Here is a 20164-nt window from a genome sequence, read left to right on the forward strand (position 1 = left end):
AATAATTTTAGAGTGTATTCGATTCCCTTAAACTAATAAACTAGGGTAGAATGATTTGGGAAAAATTTAAAATATGTTAATTGTAGCGATTCAATACAAAATAAACAATGACTTCTAAAAGGTGACTAAACATCAATTTTTCACTGAATTTTAAAAAATGAAAATACGCTTTAAAATACACCAAAAACAATTTTGAGATATACAAAACAAACCTCAATATCAGCCAAAAATATAAAAGTTTGGATTCTCCACGAAACAAAAATTACAAAAATGCTCAAACTATACCCCGTCTAAAGGCGGGGTTGGGTATTAGAGGGTTAAAATATCTGTAGATGTTTAAAATTTCAGGTATTCCTACATGAATTCAATCAAAAACCCTCTTCCGATCTTCAGAAATTCCCGTCGAATTCCTTCAGAAATTACTCCAGGAATTCTTTTTTATAAATTCCTTTAGAGATTTCTACAGGAATTTGACTACAGGTTTCTTAGCAAGTTTCTCCTGAAATGTCTGCAGTGGTTCAGCAATATCAACAGAGTTTCCTTCATTGCTTGAAGGATTTCTTTTTGGATTTCATCCAAGATTTACGAGTTGGACCAGTCGTGGGCTGAAAATATAGATAGTAAAGAAAAAAAGAAAAAGAGGGGATTTCTTCAAATGTTATTTATTGAATTTTTTTCTATAATTCATATATGGATTCCTAAAAAAGCCCTCCAAAAAAATCATTGAGCTTTGAAGAACAAAACAGTGTTCAGATTAATTTGCTATTTGCTCTAGAGATTGAGAAAGTAATGGAATTAAAACGAATTTGCCCATCCTTTTCTGTTTTTGTTTTATTTTTTTCAGTTTTTTTTATTTTTTTTTTAAATTTTAACTAGTGATTCAATTGAAAAAGTTCTACCAAAAGTTCCAAAATATGAGTGAAGAGTAGCAAAGATGACTTTCGGGGGGAGCTTAAGTGCTTCAATGGTGTTAAAAAAATGGCGAAACTTCAAGAAGGGTTAAAGAGAGTTTTGAAAAAGAGCGTAGGTGAGGTCAGAGCCATAGCGTGGGCCCATGGCGTCCTTGGCAAGCATCCAGATTGGTGCCCTACGATAATTAGACATTGTTAATTTAATAAAAGTTTGTAGTTATCCATTTTTTTCAGAGTTTCTTTAAAAGTTGTTTTCTGGTGCTTCGAAAAAATAAATTCCCCCTATTCTTTTATATTGTATCATAGTGTTTTTCATTCGTGTTTTTCTTAACCCTTTGAAGCCTGATAGTTTCATCTCTGCTGCCGCAACCTCGCTGGCCTCAAATACGTTCGTTATGCTCTGTTTCATCGCCGGAGTCATATTGACCCCTCCGGCTCCAAAGAGTTAAGGAATTTCAATGCGAGTTGCCAAAAAATGATCAAGTTTTTTTTTCTCTTTTACGAGTATAAGTACGAACACATTTTAAAAAAGGAGAATTCCTTACTCTACATGTATTGAAGCATAAATAAAATTAATAAATAAAATAAATAAATAAAAACATTTTGCATTTCAAGAATCTCACTAAGCCCAGCATTTAGAAATGGCATTTCAGATTCCTTACAAGGATGACGCATAAATTCCTTCAAAAAACCGTACCGATCTATTTTATCTATTTTATCAATTTTCGGCGATAAGTGCGATTGGTTTTATCAGAGTTTTTCCAATATTTTCGGCAATTTTTTTTTCTGAAATGTTATCAACATATTTCCCAGAAGATCTGCAATCCTGGATGAATACCAGGAGAGGATCCTGAAAAAAAAAAATCAACATCAGTTTTTGTTGGATTCTCTGGAATAGTTCCTGCTGGAATAAATGAATGAAATTATGCAGGATTTCCTGGAAAAATACCTTCAGGAATATCCGGTGCATATCAAAATCCGGAAGACATTTCATCAAGTCTTTCCAATGAAATTCATGGAGTGATTCTTGCAGGAATTTATGGAGTAGTTGGTGAAGCAATGACTGAAGAATTGCTTGTAAAAATTTGTGGAGAACCACTGGATGAATTTCTGATAGAATATACGGAAGCATTTTTTGAAGGAATCCCTGAAAAAGCTTCTTTAAGAATCACTTGAAGGTTTTCAACAAAAAAGAAAGTATTATAAAAAAAAGCCCTGGGGAAATTTTGGAAAGAATCCATGAATGGCTTTCAAAGGATCAATCCTTTTGAGAAATTTTGATTAAAATTAATGGCAGGTTAAAACCTAGAAAAACATCTTAGATAATTCCAATTTTTTGATATTTTGGAGGAATTTATGAGGAAATTTATGAATGGCTTCCTAGTGAGTTCTAGTAGAAATTGATGAATTAATCTCTAGTGCACATGGAACAATTCCGGAAAGAATCAATGAAAGACTTTCTAGGCGAAATGAGAGATTTCTCATATATAATTGGATCTATTGAAGACTATCTAAAAAAAAAATCAAGTTTCTAAACAAATTTGTAGACGACTTTCTAAAAATAATACCTGGAAGAGTTTTTGAAGGGATTCTCAGTGGCATTCCTGAAGGAATCCCTGAAAGGATTTCTAAACGATCATTCTGCTGAATTTACCATAGGAATCCATGAAGGAATTACTGAGAAAATCAATTGAAGAGATTCAAGGTAATCCTTAAAGATACATATATTTTTTGCAAGAATCTCTATAGGCTCTATATGCTGAAAGAAACTCTGGAAGATTTCTAAAAAAAAATATTGAAGATTTTACAGGAGAAACCCGGGAACGAAATGGTGAAATAGAAGTATTTAGAAATATAATTGTAAAGAATTTTCGAAGGAATCTGTGGGTGAATTTCTTAAGGTATCCTTGAAGAAAATTTGCAAATTTATCCCTTTAAGATTTTTTGAAAGAATATCTGTCAAAATTTCTTAAGGAAACTGTGACAAATTGTCTAATCAAATCCTTGGAGAATATCAGGAGGAATCCTTTGGCATATTTCTGTATAAATTCTCTAATTTCTAAAGGAGATAAAGAAATATTTCTATGAATGCGAATCAAATTCTTGGTCATTTCCCAGTGAGAATATTTAGGATTTTTAAAAAATAAACTTTCACTGGAATTCATCGAAAAAGGTATAATAGTTATTAAAAATAAATAATAGATAAATTCACAGGTAACATTATGCTAAATGTTTAAAATAAACTAAAGTTATCTGAGTTTTTGAGAATACGGAAAAAATAAAAAATATATTACCAATCTTAGGTACTGGGAATACTTAAACCTTGATAACATTCAAGAAACTCATGCTGTTTTCTTCTAGACTTGTGCTTTTTAGCGCCCCTCTGAGATTGTCGCACTTGGCGGGGGCCAATCGACCCAACCTCACGCTACGACTGAGGGAAATGGTTAAGTGGCAACGGGACTTTCAGATGGATTGAAGGAAGGGGCAAGGTGGTTATGATTGGTGTTAAGGAGATCACATCACAGTTAGTTTTAAGGGAAAATCAGTGGAGATGTAAGAAGTGAAGGTCATATATACAGGAAGGACTGAATGGGAATCGATGGTTTTATTGGGTGCGCCAAAGGAGATTTCTGTAGTAAAGGGTTACGCCCCCGCAATTTTCGTCAGCCCTCCCTCTTACGAATCCACCAAGCCTCAACCAACTTTTACCTCCAACCTTTCAAGATTTTTCAACATTTTGAACAACCTAAGATAGACCCACCCACTTCAAAACTCCTCTGTGCTCTCTTCAAAACTTAAGATTCAAGAAGAAGTGGGGACAGCATTACCAACCCTACAGATTTATCTCGATTTTCCAGATTTTCGAAGTAGCATACATTTTTTTTTTCGACAATATTTAATTTTTTAGACGCAATTTTTAAAATTTTCCAGATTTTGAAAGTATACATGGCTTTCCTTGGAGCTAGAAGGGTATTTAGGGAGAATAAAGAGTCTAAGTGGCACATGTAACTTCTAAATTATTTTAGAAAAATAATAAAGATAACACAGCCGTTTCACTTCAGACTTCACTTCGCTTTTCCTAAAAACTCTACATTTGCAGTAATCATTACGGTTGTTCAGGCATCGCATTGCTATGTTGAAGTGATGGTGGCACCAAGGTCAACATAAGGTGCACGGATCAAGAAGGCGAGGGCTGCCTTTGCGAGCTTAAGAAATGTATGGAAAAACAATCAGATAAATCGACGCACCAAAATCCGAATTTTCAACTCGAAAGTGAAATCTGTGCTGCTGTACGCCAGTGACACCTGGTGTGTATCAGTGAAGAACACAACGGATGCAGATTCTAATCAAATCTTAAGACTGCGGTATATAATTCGTGCACTGAGTAGCAAATTTCATATATTTGCAAACTTGAATGCATCGATATTTAACTTTTTCCCTCTGGAGTGCAGTTGGACAATGAATGCTGTCACTCACCATCTAATACAGGACTTCAAACTTTGGATGACTTAATTGCTGCTCAACCCACCTCGGGGCTCAACTACTGTCTCCGTGCATTCTCCTAACGTTCAGCCGTGATACTAATTGTTTCAAAAGGCATTTAATAAATACCATACAGCGAACGGAAAGAATGCACCGCAGCAACCCCCGGTCATAACGATAGCGCCTAACCCTACACGAATCTCGGCTAGCTCGGCACAGCAGGCCTCCCCTCTAGATTGGTTTCCCGATCATCGCATAGAACGCCGCGATCGCGAAACGAAAGTAAATCGCTTGTCGCCCTGCGCCATCCACTCACTCGCTAACTGTGTGGAGTCACGCCGCTAATAGCTTCATTAGCAATGAAAATCACCCCGAAGCAAGGAAGGAATCTTGGGAAAGGCTCTACTGCACCTAACTGCCCCTTTTCGAAGTAGGTGGCGGGGCGCAAAATTTATTTAACGATTCAAACTAAAAAAGATTTAATGGGATGAAAACGTGCCCCCTCCTGTGCGACTCCTCCGTGTGGTTTCCCGGTAGAGCACCCACTGTTGCAAATGTTGATTACGAGATGACCCGAAAGGAAAGTGAAAAGCGCTTCCAGAAATAGAATCTATTTGTGATAAATGATTTATTCGAGCACGACCCACTCGATCGCCCGGTGGTGTGGTGCCAAATGGTACCTAAATGGGTGTCCTGTTAGTTAAATTGAAACCGATCTCACGTGCAGTTGCCCAAAATAGCCTAACACAGATTGCGACCCAGCCAGCACGGTCCAATCAACCTTCCCTTTCGTTTGATGGTGGTTTCTTACTCTGTCGTTGGTTCTTTGTTGAATCACCCATAAACAGTCCGGAAAACAACAGTCATGTTGGTTGGCAATGAACACACACTCGGTCAAATTAGCATTCGGTGATATTTTCATGGGAATTAATTCTCTTGGCGTCTCTCCGCATCACCACACTGAGTGTCGCCCTCGATCAATGCCATGCCATTAGCAGTACATTACAAAGTCCGCAATCATTACTGACGACGCTTCTGTTTGTTTGTTTTCATTTGCAGGTAAATGGCGGCAGCGTTGCTGATCAGGCCGGTCTTATGCCAGGTGATGCCCTGGTCAAGGTCAACAGCACCGATGTCTTTAATCTGCGTCACAAGGAAGCCCAGGATGTCATCATGGCTGCCGGAAACTCATTCGAACTCTCAGTGTCCAGGTTTGTTTTGAGTCTTTTCCAACTTTGTTGCCGAACGATACTTATTTTGTGCACCTTTTTCTGCAGAGGAACCGCCTGGAGGCCATCGGTCACTCCAACTGGATCGATCCCGTCGCCATCGCCATCCATGCCCGGACACATCACACCAGTGACCAAGACCTCGCTGGCCGCCACTCCACAGCCGGTGCAGCACATTGGCAGCGGACACAACCAGGCTGCCAAGCCGTTCCCCTCTGTGAGTTGTTATTTCTTATTGAAATTCACTATTTTTTGCCTGACGTGACAATTGCGACAAAGATTGCTTTTACTTTACTTAAAAAAGAGTGCTCAAACTCAAAGCCTCTCAATGCGTTTGTACATCCATTAGACTGGGTCAACAAAGTCGATTTTTCGGAACAAAGCTTTTTCGATTCGTTTTAGCGTCCAAAACTGTGCAAAATTTGGGAGCGATTGGTTGCATCCCCGTTATCCGCATTGCGATTGAAATTTGTATGCAACTTAATATGGAAGAACGTACTTGTTTGCATTTTCCTCAAACAATTGATTTTTTTGTCTAGAACGATCTAACTAATGACGTAGATGCGAAGCCTACACACCAAACGCTTACAGCAATATTTTGCTGAATCGTGCCGAGCTGAAGGATCCAGCATTTTTTTTGCTGAGCTTTTAGTAAAGTTTGCTGAATTTCAGCAAAACGTTACTGATGATCAGCAGAGTTTATCGAACAAATCAGCAAAATTTTGCTGAAACCCTAAATCGATTTTTGGTGTGTAAAATTTGTCGAAAAACTTTGCCGAATTGATTTGACACTTGTGACAAAAGTTATTACGTTCAGATCATTTGATTGTTCTTAACATTTGAAATTTTAAGGAATGACATCAATAATAAAATCTAAATTTTTGAGCTGAATTAACAAGAGTATAACTTTTTCCACAAGCATCAGATCACTTTGCGGTCTTCGGCAAAGCTATTCGGCATATCCTGGACTATACTCTAACATCATTAGTTACACTCCCGATCAAAAGTTTGGGGTCATCCCTTCAAAAACATGTCATTTTTTTAGGCCCATATCTTCGCCAATTTGCGTCTGATTTCAAAACCCTCGGTCTTATTCAAAAGATAATAAGTCAAAGAAACTTTGAACATGATTGAAAAGAAACTTTTTCAAAAAAATATGTATGTAAACTTAACCCAAAGTTGCCAAATTTTCTAAAAAATGAATATATACTTACGGCAGTGTCGCTGGAAATTGGGTCGACCAAATTTTAAGACGAGAGCGGACATATAACCCATTTTCTATTAGCTTTCAACTGCTTTTTACAGAACTTAGCTAAAAAATCTAGAAAAAAAAAGATATAAGGTAAATTATTCCTTGATGTCATCGGCCAAAAGTTTGGGGTCACTATCGTAAAACATGGAAAAGTAATTTGTTGATATCTTTATCACCTTTCATTCAATTTTATTTCTTCTTGGCTTATTTGAAACACAATGAATGATACTTACTGCATAGACATTGAACCACACATATTTGTTGAAATTTACATACTAAAACTTTGCGCAAAGTTGCCTCATTTTTTGAAATGTGGTGAAATGTGTTAAGTTTACCTAACATTTTTATATACAAAAATTGTTAAATACGTTAAGTTAAAGACATCAATCGTAAATTTAGTTAATTATCTTTGAAATGAGCCAAAAAGAATTAAAATTGAACTATAGATGACGAAGATATCACCAAATCACTTTTCCACGTTTTACGAAAGTGACCCCAAACTTTTGGCCGATGCCATAAAGAGTTAATTTACTTAACTTTTTTTCTAGATTTTTTAGCTAAGTTCTGTAAAAAGCAGTTGAAAGCTAATAGAAAATGGGTTATATTACCGCTCCCATCTTAAAATTTGGTCGACCCAATTTCCAGTGACACTGCCGTAAGTTTATAATCATTTTTTGGAAAATTTGTCAACTTTGGGTTGAGTTTACATACAACATTTTTTGAAAAAGTTCCGTTTAAATCATGTTAAAAGTTACTTTGACTTATTATCTTTTGAGTGAAGCCTAGGGTTTTGAAATCGGACGCAAATTGGCGGAGATATGGGCCTAAAAAAATTACATATTTTTGAAGGGGTGACCCCAAACATTTGATCGGGAGTGTACATAGTTTTAGATATTTTTTTTCAATTTCAGACGTACCAGTCGACTGGTATAGATGATAAAGGGTCATAAGGGATCAGATGTTACTTCTGAAAATCATTCTGGTTAGCGGACCTAATGAGAATCAATCAGTAGACAAAGGACTCAATGAGAGCATTATAACAGGATATCCACTATGAAAATCATACTTATTTCTAAGTCAATTGGAAATAATTGCAATGATTATTACAAATAATCGCAATTTATCATAATTCCTACGTTTTTAACGGTAAGATACGACAAGTTACAATATACGACAGGTTGTAGTATTTTGTTTGCACAGGGTGCAATAACTCTGCACTAGCGATATTATTAGATATTATTAATCTTAAGCAGCTGAAAATCTAATAAAGCTTTATATTTTTAGTAAGGAGGATTTGCCAACGTTCACATTGATGCCATTTATGGGGACTTTGGAAATAACGATTAGGTGGAATGGATGACAACCAGAGTTTAAAATTTTCATTTTCAGTGAGTGAAATTCAACGTGGGTTTTGAAAATTCTCAACTGAGAGATCAAAATAAAATTCATCATGGCGAATGAATTTTTTCACCAATTCATTCATTTTTCTGTCACTGACAATTTTCACTGAGAAATATAACTGGACCGTTACTCCCGATTATACTTCCAATCACCTCAAAACTTATGTATAGTAGGTAATTAGAACAATAATTATGTTCTCTATTTGTCCATTAAGCCGGATTGTGCGTCTGTTAACAGGAATTGGACATTTTACGACGTGCGAAAAAATATTCGTGACAGAGAATTGAATGAAAAAAGAGAGGCTTTCAGCTGACAATGAATGCGGCCACACACGAATGAAAAAATGAGAATGTCAATCTTCACTTTCAATCTTCGATTTAAGTAGTAATGATGACAACTCCATCGTAAACATGTAGGGTATGAAGAGTGCATATTTTGCAAGATTCATCAGAAATTTTATGTTCTAAAAATTCGCACGGTAAAGTTTAAATTTAAAAAGGCATTTTCAATAAAAATCTTTGCCGAATTTTCTATTCTAATTTTTAAAATAAAGCTTACTGTACGCGACAAGGATGATAATCTTTCGGAATTCCTTTCTAATGGTAAATTTCACAGATATCGCTGAGAATCGTCCAGTTTTTCAGCAGATCAGAAATTTGTAAAAACATTTCTTCAAGTTGATACTTACTTGCCTATATTCTTTTGTCAAACAATCATATTAGAAAAGCCTTCATACAGAAAAAAAAAAACAGTTCAATCCACTTAGTGGTGATAGTGCCTTTCTACTCGAAAATGTACTCATGATTTTTCCGTCGACGTAGCAAGATATAAAAGCAAGAATTTTATCAAAGTCGTCATCTGTTTGGGAAACTTATTGATGGCACTTATTTCGACGCTACGTTCAACGTATAGGCACCATCATTGAAGGCCGATTAATATCAATAAAAAAATATAAGCTAGGTTTTATCTCTTTCTTCACAATCACAAATCACTTTGCGGTCTTCAACAAAGTTTTTTTGCACATGGTAAAGTTACCGTACCTTTGAAACACTAGATTTTAGCGAGTTACAGTAAAAGAAATCAGCTTAATTGGAGCATTGGTTACAGAAAGCGGTATTTGGACTCTTTCAGCTAGATACCAGGACCCGATTCCGGAACACTAAAGGTAGTTTTAAATGTGGTCTGAGCCTACTTTCATGCTAAACATCAATCAGGTCATTGAAAAGCCGCGATTTGCTGTGTCGTATGCATGGATTTAGTTAACTTTTACATATGGCCACTTCCGGCAGGATAATCGGAACTGGTTGCAAAATGCTATTGGTATGGTCTGCGACTATTTAATTACTAACCGTTCATTAAATATTCGAAAGAGCTGCTATTTGATGTGCCGTATGCATAGGTTTGATTCACTGTTACATTTGATCACTTCCAGCGGGACACCTGGAACCGATTACATGACACTACCGGTGGTCCCAAATATTTCATTGCTAACTGTTTGATTGTGATTTGATGTATCGCATGTATGGGTTTGGTTCACTTCTACATTTGTCCACTTCTGGCGGGACACTCGGAGCCGTTTGTGGAACACTACCGGTAGTCTCTAATGTGATCTAAGGCTATTTTTTAGTGAAAACCGTTAATCAGGTTATCGAAAAACCCACGATTTCATGTTTCGCATGCATGCGTTTGGTTCATTTTACATTTGGCCACTTACGGCGGGACACACAAAACCGGTTCCGGAACATAACCGGTAGTCTTAGATATGTTTTTCTCTTCCCCTGTTGGGGAAATTAAGCCACTGCGTCCAATAGGCGAACTTTTGTGGCATTAGTCTTAGATATGGTCTGAGACTATTATCTTGCTGACTGTTCATTAGGTTATAGAAAAAGTCGCTATTTAATTTGTCACATTCATGGGTTTTGTCTCCTCCTATATATGACCACTTCAGGAGAGACACCTGGAATCGATTACGAGTTTTCCCAAATATGATCTGAGACTTTTTTCTTGTTAACCGTTCTTCAGGTTCCCTAAAAAGCCATTTAATGTATTTCATTTGTTTGGTTCTCCTTTTCATTCGATCACATCCCGCGAGACATTCGGAGCCGGTTTCGGAACACTACCGGTTGTCCCCAATATGGTCTGAAACTATTTATTGCTAACCATTCATCAGGTTACCTGAAGAGCCGCGATTTGATGTGTCACATGCATGGGTTAAGTTCACTTATACATTTGGACACTTTCAGCGGATACCCGGAACCGATTTCGGAACTCTACCGGTAGTTTCTAATATGGTCTGAGCCTATTTTTGCTAACCATTCAATAGGCTATCAAAAGGCCACGATTTGGTTTACTTTAATATTTGTCTACTTCCGGCAGAACACCCGGAATCAGTTCCGAAACACTATCGGTTCATATATGATTTTGTACTATTTTCTTGCTCACCGTTGATCAGGTTTACGAAAAAGCCGCGATTTGATGTGTCACATGCATAGGTTTGGTTCACTATTATATATGGTCACTTCCGGCAGGACACCCGGACCAGTTCTGGACGCTATCGGACTATTTTCCTGCTTACCATTCATCAGATTATCGAAAATGCCGCAGTTTGATGGGTCGCATGCATGGGCTTGTTGCATTTTCATGTCTGGCCCCTTCCTGGGGTACCGGTCTGGAACACCTAAATGGCCATAACTCCGAAACGGCTGGACCGATTCGAACCCATTTTCAATAGAAAACAATGGGACAAAATTCCACCTCGAATGAACCAGTGGTCGTTGAAATCGGTTGACTATTGAATAATCAAGTATTTTTCCAGAATATTTCTTCTTTCAGAATAGTCCGATATTTCCACAATTTGGACCATTTATAGACAACTATTTGACCACTTTACAATAAAGATTTGAGACGTTTTAGTACACTTTTCGAAAAGCTACAGCTAGTTGACCATTTTTTAAAAGTGAAAATTTTGCTTGTCCCGATCATTTTGTCTATCCCCTGTAAGACCCAACCCCGAGAAAGGCAAAGAGGTTATTAGAATTAGCAAATATGCATAATTATTAAACTTCTGTAAAAATTCTTTTGGACAAACTGATTTTTCATTTTTTTTAAACAAATTAAAGAAATTACTTCAAAACAAAATTCTGTAGGTCTAGAAATCGCCGCAAGGATCCTTAATTCTTTTTGTTTTTTCAGACATTCCTCCATTTCACTCATTCTACTTGATAAACAAATGAAGGAGTGGGTTGAAAGAGGGGGCCAGTGTCCCCACTTCCATTTTGCTTATTCTCGTGTTTGCTCAGTGTTGGTATGAAGAAATTAAAAAGCTGGCTACGCCTATGGGAACTCCTCCAAGAGAACTTTCTTTAGAAGGAATTCAAAAATGGCTCCAGGAAGAGTTCTTCTAAGGATTCGTCAGAAAGCTGTATCAGTGATTCCTTCAGGTAGTTTATCAGGGACCCCTCCAGAGGAATCCCGACGGAGATTTTTCCAAGGAATATTCCTTCAGCGGTTCCTCTCGAAAGAGTTGTTTTGGAGAAATTCCTAGGAGAAAAGAGGTTCTTTTCGGGATTTCGCCAGAAGGTGTTTGAATAGGTTTTCCTTTAGAGAACCCTTTAGAAGATCATTCAATAAACACTCCAGGAGTTCCCCCAGAAATTTATTTGGAAATTTGTTCAGGAATCGCTTCAAGAGTTCCTCCAAAAGGAATTCTTTCAGGGATTTTTCCGAGAGGAACTTCTTCAATTGTTCCTCCTAAAGGAATTCGTTCTATAAGAGAGTTCTTCAAGGGTTTCGCTCTGGGATTCTTCCACCAGATACTTCAGCCATTTCTTCAAAAGCTTCGCCAATGATTTCTATAGAAGTTTCATCCGGGATCCAACCAGCAGTTGGTGAATTAAGCCACTGCGTTCAATACGTAGGCCGTTTTGATTCAGGAAAAATCAGTGATCTATCCATGGTTTCACCAGAAATTCTTCCAGGAGTTTGTTTTTTTTTTCCTAAAATAATATCAAAAACATATCTACCTTTTTATTTGGATTTCCTTTTATGACTTCATCAAAATTTTATTTCAGAAGTTCATGAAGGAATTTCCTCAGGAGTCCTTCCAAAAAACTTAAAGAGGAACTGTTATAAGGAGCTTCTGGGGATGCTCTTGGAGAACTGATGGAGGATGGAAAACCTCTGAAGAACTTATTACCTGAATAAGTTCCTACTGAAGTTCGTAGTCTGGTAGATCTTCTGAGGGAAATCCTCCTCTTGGAGGCGTTGAGGAAAAACTCGGATTAAGTATTGATGGCACTTCTCAAATAGCTGTAGAGTTTGTTAAATGATTTTGCTAGAGGACTGTTGCGTAGCTCCTTAAGGATTTCTGGAGAATCTCACGAAAAAAAAAAAACTCCTAGAAGACACATTATCTGAAATCTGAAAGTTTATTTTTATATTTAAAAGCAGTATCCGTTTCTGATCGGATTTTTTATTTATTTTGACGATGTTTGCCTAAGTTTGTGTATTGAACCAGGAAATAGTTTTCTTAATTTTCCAACATTGAATCAAATGAACACTGAACTTTCAAATTTGAGTTGAATACAACTTAAGTGAATGAATGTTGCACATTTCTGTTGACAATTACATTGGATTTTTAGCACATATGTATGGAGATTTAGATGATCTTCAGTTTTTTGCTCGGCGCACTGTGTGTGTTTTTGATTTTTGGGATAGGGACCTTATGGTTCATTATACCCTTCTCTCACTTGGCGCAATGATTTATCAAACTTGCTTCGGATAGGGATAAAAAAGTACCAAGTACACTTAGTACGAAGTTGTAGAAGTTGTGTAACGGATTTAATTGAATCATACACTCAGGCCCGTGCACAGAAATTGCGTTAAGGGAGGGGTTTTCCTAATTTCGGCAAAAGGCGGAGGGACGCCTAGTGTACGGGGCGTTAGTAATGGGGGGGGGGGGGGTTAACATCCAACCCCTCCCCCCTCGTGCACGGGCTTGCATACACTGAAAAAAAAACTTGCGATAATCATCAGCTTAGCTAAACCACTGCCGTGTCGTAAGTGGTATAGAAATTATATCTTTTCTACGCAGCAAACTGGCAGCCGTTGCCTCAAAATTAGTCTAGCAATCGCTAGAACCATATTGATACCTAAACCACAGAAAGGTTAAATATTGACATGGATTCGTACTCTCTGCTGACCGAACAGCAAGCCCATCTCAAGAAATATTCTTGGTTTTGTAATGGTTTTAAGTAAGTTTTACTACCAAGTTCTGGTCATCCAATCCTACCGCAATTAAACCTTCATTGTCACCTTAATCAAATATTTACTCCTATCATAAGCTCTGTTTGAGCCAAGCCCTAGGTCTCAAATGAAGCCCCAAATAACAAGCTTATTTTTTCATTGCAGCAACAGCCCCAGGAACAGGTCAACGGAAGCGATGGCCCCATCAAGAGCATCGTCAACAAGCAGTACAACACCCCAGTTGCCATGTACAGCGACGAGACCATCGCCGAAACCCTGTCTTCTCAGGCTGAGGTCCTCGCTGGAGGTGTTTTGGGGTATGGCACACCGTCCCTTCTCAACCCAAAGAACCTTACATAACGTTCTAACTTCCTCCGCATTTTAGTGTCAACTTCAAGAAGAACGAGCGTGTCTACTCGCCCGCCAACTCCGAGGTGTACAAGCTGCTGCACGAGCAGGGCGACGAACCGGAACCAGGTAATGAGGACATGTTCCACCACTACTACGCACTGGCTTGTATGTTAAAGCTACTGAATGATGGTGATGGAAACATTTTCACATCCGATCGGTTGATTGATTAATAGTGCACCTCCCAATTCGGGAATGAGTATACCGTTATAATCCGAACGTTCGACATCATTCAATCGAGTATCGTATCATCCGGCGAGCCGTGTGTATGTGTGTGCGACCCAAAAGTTTGTGTAGAACCGTGTAGGACTGTGAGAAGAGGGGCAATTCGTGCGGGATTATTTTGAGTCATTCCTAGGCAAATTTAGTATTTTTTTTTTCTTGCTTCACTGCGATCGAGTGACGGTCACGCGAAAGTATTTTCAAACGAAACGTGCTCTCTTCTCTCTCCCCTCCGTTCGTGTGCGCGCCCTCGCGGATTCATTCATTTATGAGTAGAGAAGAATTACTGACACAGGACGCGCTCTGTAATACATATGCACTACTAGAATGCTTGTGTGAATGAAATTTTTTGGCGTTCTTTCAACTAACCTTAACCAACCGAGTCATTTGGATCAATGCTAAACCGTGTAATGAATGTTTTTGTTGGGTTATGTCAGAACACATGGGATACATGGAGGAATACTAATGGAGTATCGTTGAGATTTTTTTTTTCTTTTTTGGCACATGGTCAACAATTTTCATGGACTTTTGGAAAACGTTATTTCAATCTGAAAAATTTGGCAACGAATAATATTAAGGCGATTCATCCTTCGTAAACATGTCTTTCACACTTGTTTCTATTAGTAAAATATATTCAGCATGCTACCGATGTCACTTAACATCGCAAAAATGTGTGACAGGAAACTATTCAAAATAGATCGCTTTTTTGTGTATTTTTTTCTGTAATCTTATGATTTGAAATTCGAAGTGAGCAAGCAATTTCCAATAATGGTGTAACCCCATCGTAAGCAAATTCAGAAATGTTATGCAATTCCGCGCAATGCTGTAGAATCAGCAATCTAATCACGAATCAAAGACTTAACTATCAGACAGTTTTAAGCTTGCTGAAGAACTTTGTTGAAGACGGCATCATTCTTTCTTATAAGGATTCTGAGATATAGTAGTTTGAACATTTTTTACCCTGGCGCCACCTAGCGAATGATTCGCGAACCAAAACGCCATTGCCAGATAGTTCTCAGCCTGCTGAACAACTTTGCTGAAAACGGCATGCTTGTACCTCTTTTGGGTATCGAGATATACGTGTTCGAATTTTTCAGACACAAGGCCAAATGGCCAAAAATCACCGACTTTACTATCAGATAGTTCTGAGCTTGCTGAAGAATTTTGCCGACGACAGCATCATTCTATCTTATCAGGTTTCTGAGATATGAGGGTTTGATCATTTTTGACACTGGCGCCGCCTAGCGGCCGAATCGCGAGTCAAAGTCACCGTTGCTAGTTAGTTCTTAACCTGCTGAACAAATTCGCCGAAGACACTATACTTCTACTGCCTCATCGGGATTTTGAGATAAATTCCATAAATTTCAGCGATCAAAGCTTATAAAATTACTTTTTCAAAAATATTTTTTTGTAAATTTTCCGCAAGTTCGGGCATAGTTTTTCCGGCTTTTCTTTATGAATTTTTTCGACGGTGGAAAATTTCGTGGAAAACTTTTTCCACTTCATAATTTCTGAGAAAATTTGCCTTAATTTTCATTAAAAGACTATGTTTCTACGATGCTTCGTTCTTGAGTTATGATTTTTCAAAAAAAAAGCTTATATGGCACACTTGGACATTTTTCAACAAAATTGGGCATAACTCAAAAACGAAAAAAGTGCATTCCAAAAATATCAGCGATTAAAGCTGATGAAATAACCTTCTCAAAAATATTTTTTTGAAAACTTTCCACGAGTTCGGGCATAGTTTTTCCTGCTATTCGTTACGAATTTTCTCAACTGTGGAAAACTTTTTCCAGCTCATATTTTTTTTTGATTTCTGAGAAAATTTGATTTTATTTTCTAAAAAAAAACTTTGTTTCTTCGATGCTTCGTTCTTGAGTTATGTTTTTTTAGTATATAGTGTCGGAAGAAAACAAAAAAATTCCACCTGTGTTTTCCGGAAAAATAGGCGACCCTGAATTATTTTCATTTTTTTTTTGTTCATACATCTATGAGCCCTGCCAGTGGAAAAAGTTTCTTGAAAATCTGAGAACCTTCGGCCCAAACCCGTACGGTAATAAAAAAATCCCCAGCTGGCTCTTTTGGTTATAAATCTTTTGCAGTGTAGGACAAAAAAAACAAGCTAACTTTGAAAGAATGAAGAATTTTAGATTAATTGTTATTGATTCAAATTTTTGGTCAAATAATCCACCAAAACATATATTCGGAATTTTTACATGATTTATTTTTATAATATTATTATTCAGAAGAGCTCATTTTCAGATCAACCCATGAACCGCGTAGACGCGTCCTTCAATTCTAATGAAATTTTTCTGTTATCTGAAAATGTTTTTCATGTTATTTGTTTGCAAGATTCTTAACTCAACTTTTGAAAAGGGGGTATGAAAAAATTCTATTTTTTTTACTCAAAAGAAAAAAATAACTTGAAAACAATTTGTTGGATTAAAATGATGTCTTCAAAGATGTTTGAAGATGTTTGAAGGACTTTAAGAAAATGAAAAATACATTGAGAGTGATATTCATCGCAGATCTATGCTAGATGTCAAATAATTTAAATTTGCCAATAATCTTACCCTACGATTTTTTTTATTAGATTTCTGACAGCTTCATTCCAGCTTTGAAAAATTCTAACTAGCTCACAGTGGTCAAATGCTTCTAACTATTTTTTCTCTACTTTTTATTTTTCGTCGATTTTTAAAACAAGCAAAAGGAAAGAATTTTTGAGATTTTTTATATCAAAACTATATTCTACGCACAAGTTTTAATGCAAAAACTATACATATTTTTTCCTACATCCAATCATACTCAAGTGACAGCTAATTCATATAATCATAAACATTAAGTAAAAAATTGGGCCTTGCAAAGTGTTATTCGAGATGGTCTGGAAATTCGCATAGGGGAATGGAACCTATCCTTAGCAAAGTGCTCTCCTTTTCATCCCATCGAAAACAAAGCTAATATACCATATTTCATTTGTATTTTATTTTTGTATTTGATATTAGAAGTCAAGCATGCATGATAACAACAAAAATATTTGACCAGTCAAAAAAACAGTGGAATAGTTAATACAATCTCGAATGACATTTTGTGAGGTCCCATTTATTTATTTCATTTTATCCTTTTTTTTAACCCGCTGTAACTTAAGTACCGTAATCCGGTACAAACTTATCACTTTAAAATAACTTATGCTAATTCAAATTTTGACAGTAGAATTACTGCAAAACCAGTACAAGGTAGATCTCAATAAAACTACGTGACAGCATGATGTTCAACAAATTTGAACTTATAGTGAAATTATATCAAAAATCGAAGATACCACTTTGGGGCGAAATTGATCAAAATGGAAGGGACTATCGGTAGGAGCAGAAAATTGCCTACTCCACAAACTCTTACAATTAGCGTAAAAAGCAAAATTAAATTTTGAAATTGTCTCTTAATGGACTTAAATGTAGGAAATTTTCTTCGAAATAAGCGAGTTTGTGAAAAAACGATACTTTTTAACCTGATTCATGTCCATAATAGCGACATTACTTCTTCAGCAAGCTTTCACTAAAATATGAACACAGAAACTTTTAAAGAACAACTAGCGGTATTAGATTGGTACCAAAACGATTTCAGCTAATTAAGAAACATATTTAAAATCATAAAAAAGAAAGATTAAAGTTTTTCTAAACATTGAAAATTGTACACTCATCTTTAGATTTCTATGAACAAGATAAGGTAAGATTGTTATGATGATAATGACGTTTAGACGTTCCAGGAATGGAATTACAATTTAGGACCCGAGTGACCAATTTCTCCTCGCTGACCAGTTTTACCCGATTTACGGTACAACTGGATGTAGGAAATTATGTTGTATGTTTTTCCATTGAAAAATAGTACGTTGAATAAATTTTTAATTTCAAAAATTAAAAAAAAAATATTTCTTCTCTTTTGTTTTTTTTTTAAATCGATGAAAAATTAAAAAATAACAATTTATAATAATCTATCCTATGCTACTTGGCTAATTTCGTGCGTGGAGGTTAGGTTTTCACAGAGAATTAAAAAAAAGTGATAAATCAACTTTCGATTGGTTAAGTATTTGGAAAACTAAAAGTATATGACATCTCACATAGATCCGCAATGAATATTGTTCAATTTATGTGTTTTATTTTTATATTTTTCGTGTTTTCGTGAGATAATTTCTGGCTATGCCACTAATCAGGATTATCCTGAGTCTTAAGCTTCTAAACTCTGTTTTGGGAGAATTTTCTGTAGATTTCATTTCCGTATTTTTAGAAGATAAATCAATGCGTTTTTTTGGTCAAATTTTCAAATGGATTTCCAGAGGAACCCCTACTAAAGATGTATGTGGGTTGTAATGGTCACTACTGTGATCCAGTATGCTTAACTATAGTGTGTTGCAGAACGATCATTTAAGGGACATGAGCAGTGTTGGCTTGAGCCAAGTGTAGATCGGTTACCTTCCTATTGTACACTACATAATTATTAATCTTTACAATAAAATATCAGTTACTTCGTTATATCTGAATCGTATAGCTGCCGGGGTGCATCAGTTTGTAAAAATACTGATAATTGAATAATTTATTAACTAATGCAATTAATCATAAGTTTTTTTTTTATTGCAAAAAATATGGTCAAATATCTGATAAATGTCTTGTTTATTGCACAGAATCATAACCCGTTCTGTGGCTTAGTTGGTAAAAGTGCCGGTCTAGCGAATACGAAGTCGTGGTTTCGTATCCCACCAGAACGCGATTTTTTTCACAGTTTTATTTCTCATCTTGCCAATTAATAAACATTATGTGTCATCTAATTTTTAAGTTTTCCCAGTACGTTAAGTCGTACCAGCAAATTGGTACAAGTCCGTAAAGGGCAACATCGATATGCGTAGCCTACAGAACTTAACCTTTATGGTCGGTATATTAGTACATAGTTTGTCGAAGAGCAGTAGGTCAAAACACAATTGGTTCTGTTGTTCAATAAGTCAACCATATCAATCGTTCAGGGTGATCAACCCTAGTCAGGAAATAGGCATATGATTTTGCCTTAAAAGCACTTAGGAAATCTATATGAACTCTCAAAGAATGTTCTTAGAAATTCCTATAGTTTGCCAGCAAATAGTTAGAGAAATCCGTTAAAATGTCTATTTTAGTTTCCTTATCTCTATTCAAATTTTTGTTTGAGGACCTTTCTTAAAACTCTGTTGGTAGTTTTTTTTTCAGACATTCCTCTTCTAGGACTTCAATTGTAATTTCCTCTATTGTAAAGTTGGTTGTTCTAAATCAGCTGGAAATATTTACAAACATTTCAAGCCTAACTTTTACAAAACACTGGTTGTAACATGAAAAGTAGTGTTGAGTGTTTCGTAAAAAGTAAACAATTAAGGTATTTTTTTTTTCAAGAAAACTCCAATTTTTCTATCATATCTGCTGGATTTCATAAAAATGTCTTCCTTAAACTTCAAAAATTTTGCAAAAATTCAGTCAAAATGGATTTTTATCTCCAAATAATACAAATTATTTTAAGAATTACTCAAGCTCCACCTTACATCATAAAAAAGCTCAATGCATTCCAACGTTGATTTTTTTTTTTTTCAAATTGAAGGATCCGTAGAATTTGCTAAGACGTTTCAAAGCTGCGATGAGAAACTCTCAACGGCGTAGCCTGCTTTTTCTTTTATCTTGCTTGCTCTCCTAAATAAACAAGAGAAAGAGCGGGATGAAACCAAGGCCGAATGGCCTCGGTCTTCATACTTCTCTTCCTCGTGTTTATATAGGAGAGCAAACAAGATAAAAGAAAAAAAAACTGGCTATGCCATTGGAAAGGTAGGGGGATTAGGGGCATAATGAACACCCGGGGCGAAATGGACACCCCTGTTTTTGCCGAAACCGTTGACTTTTATGTAAAACTTTCAATGCATAAGTGTAAAGGAACAAGTCATTGTACTATTTTTCAAACTTACCATTTATATTCCTTCAAAATAACCAAAATATCATTGAAATTGAAGT

The 20164-nt window shown here is 36.3% G+C and overlaps 1 protein-coding gene across 14 annotated transcripts in view; it reads left to right on the top strand.

The window, feature by feature from the left end:
* LOC109423129 (PDZ and LIM domain protein Zasp) overlaps positions 1-20164 on the top strand; it is a 283958-nt gene that overhangs the window by 200214 nt on the left and 63580 nt on the right. For all 14 annotated transcript variants that reach the window (XM_062853043.1, XM_062853044.1, XM_062853041.1 and 11 more), the window contains exons 5-8: positions 5457-5608; positions 5675-5843; positions 13689-13840; positions 13909-14000. In XM_062853043.1, the coding sequence (XP_062709027.1) occupies positions 5457-5608; positions 5675-5843; positions 13689-13840; positions 13909-14000 (565 nt within the window). The remainder of the gene's footprint in view (positions 1-5456; positions 5609-5674; positions 5844-13688; positions 13841-13908; positions 14001-20164) is intronic.

This window comes from Aedes albopictus, chromosome 2 (genome assembly GCF_035046485.1).
Source record: "Aedes albopictus strain Foshan chromosome 2, AalbF5, whole genome shotgun sequence".
Lineage (NCBI taxonomy): Eukaryota > Metazoa > Arthropoda > Insecta > Diptera > Culicidae > Aedes > Aedes albopictus.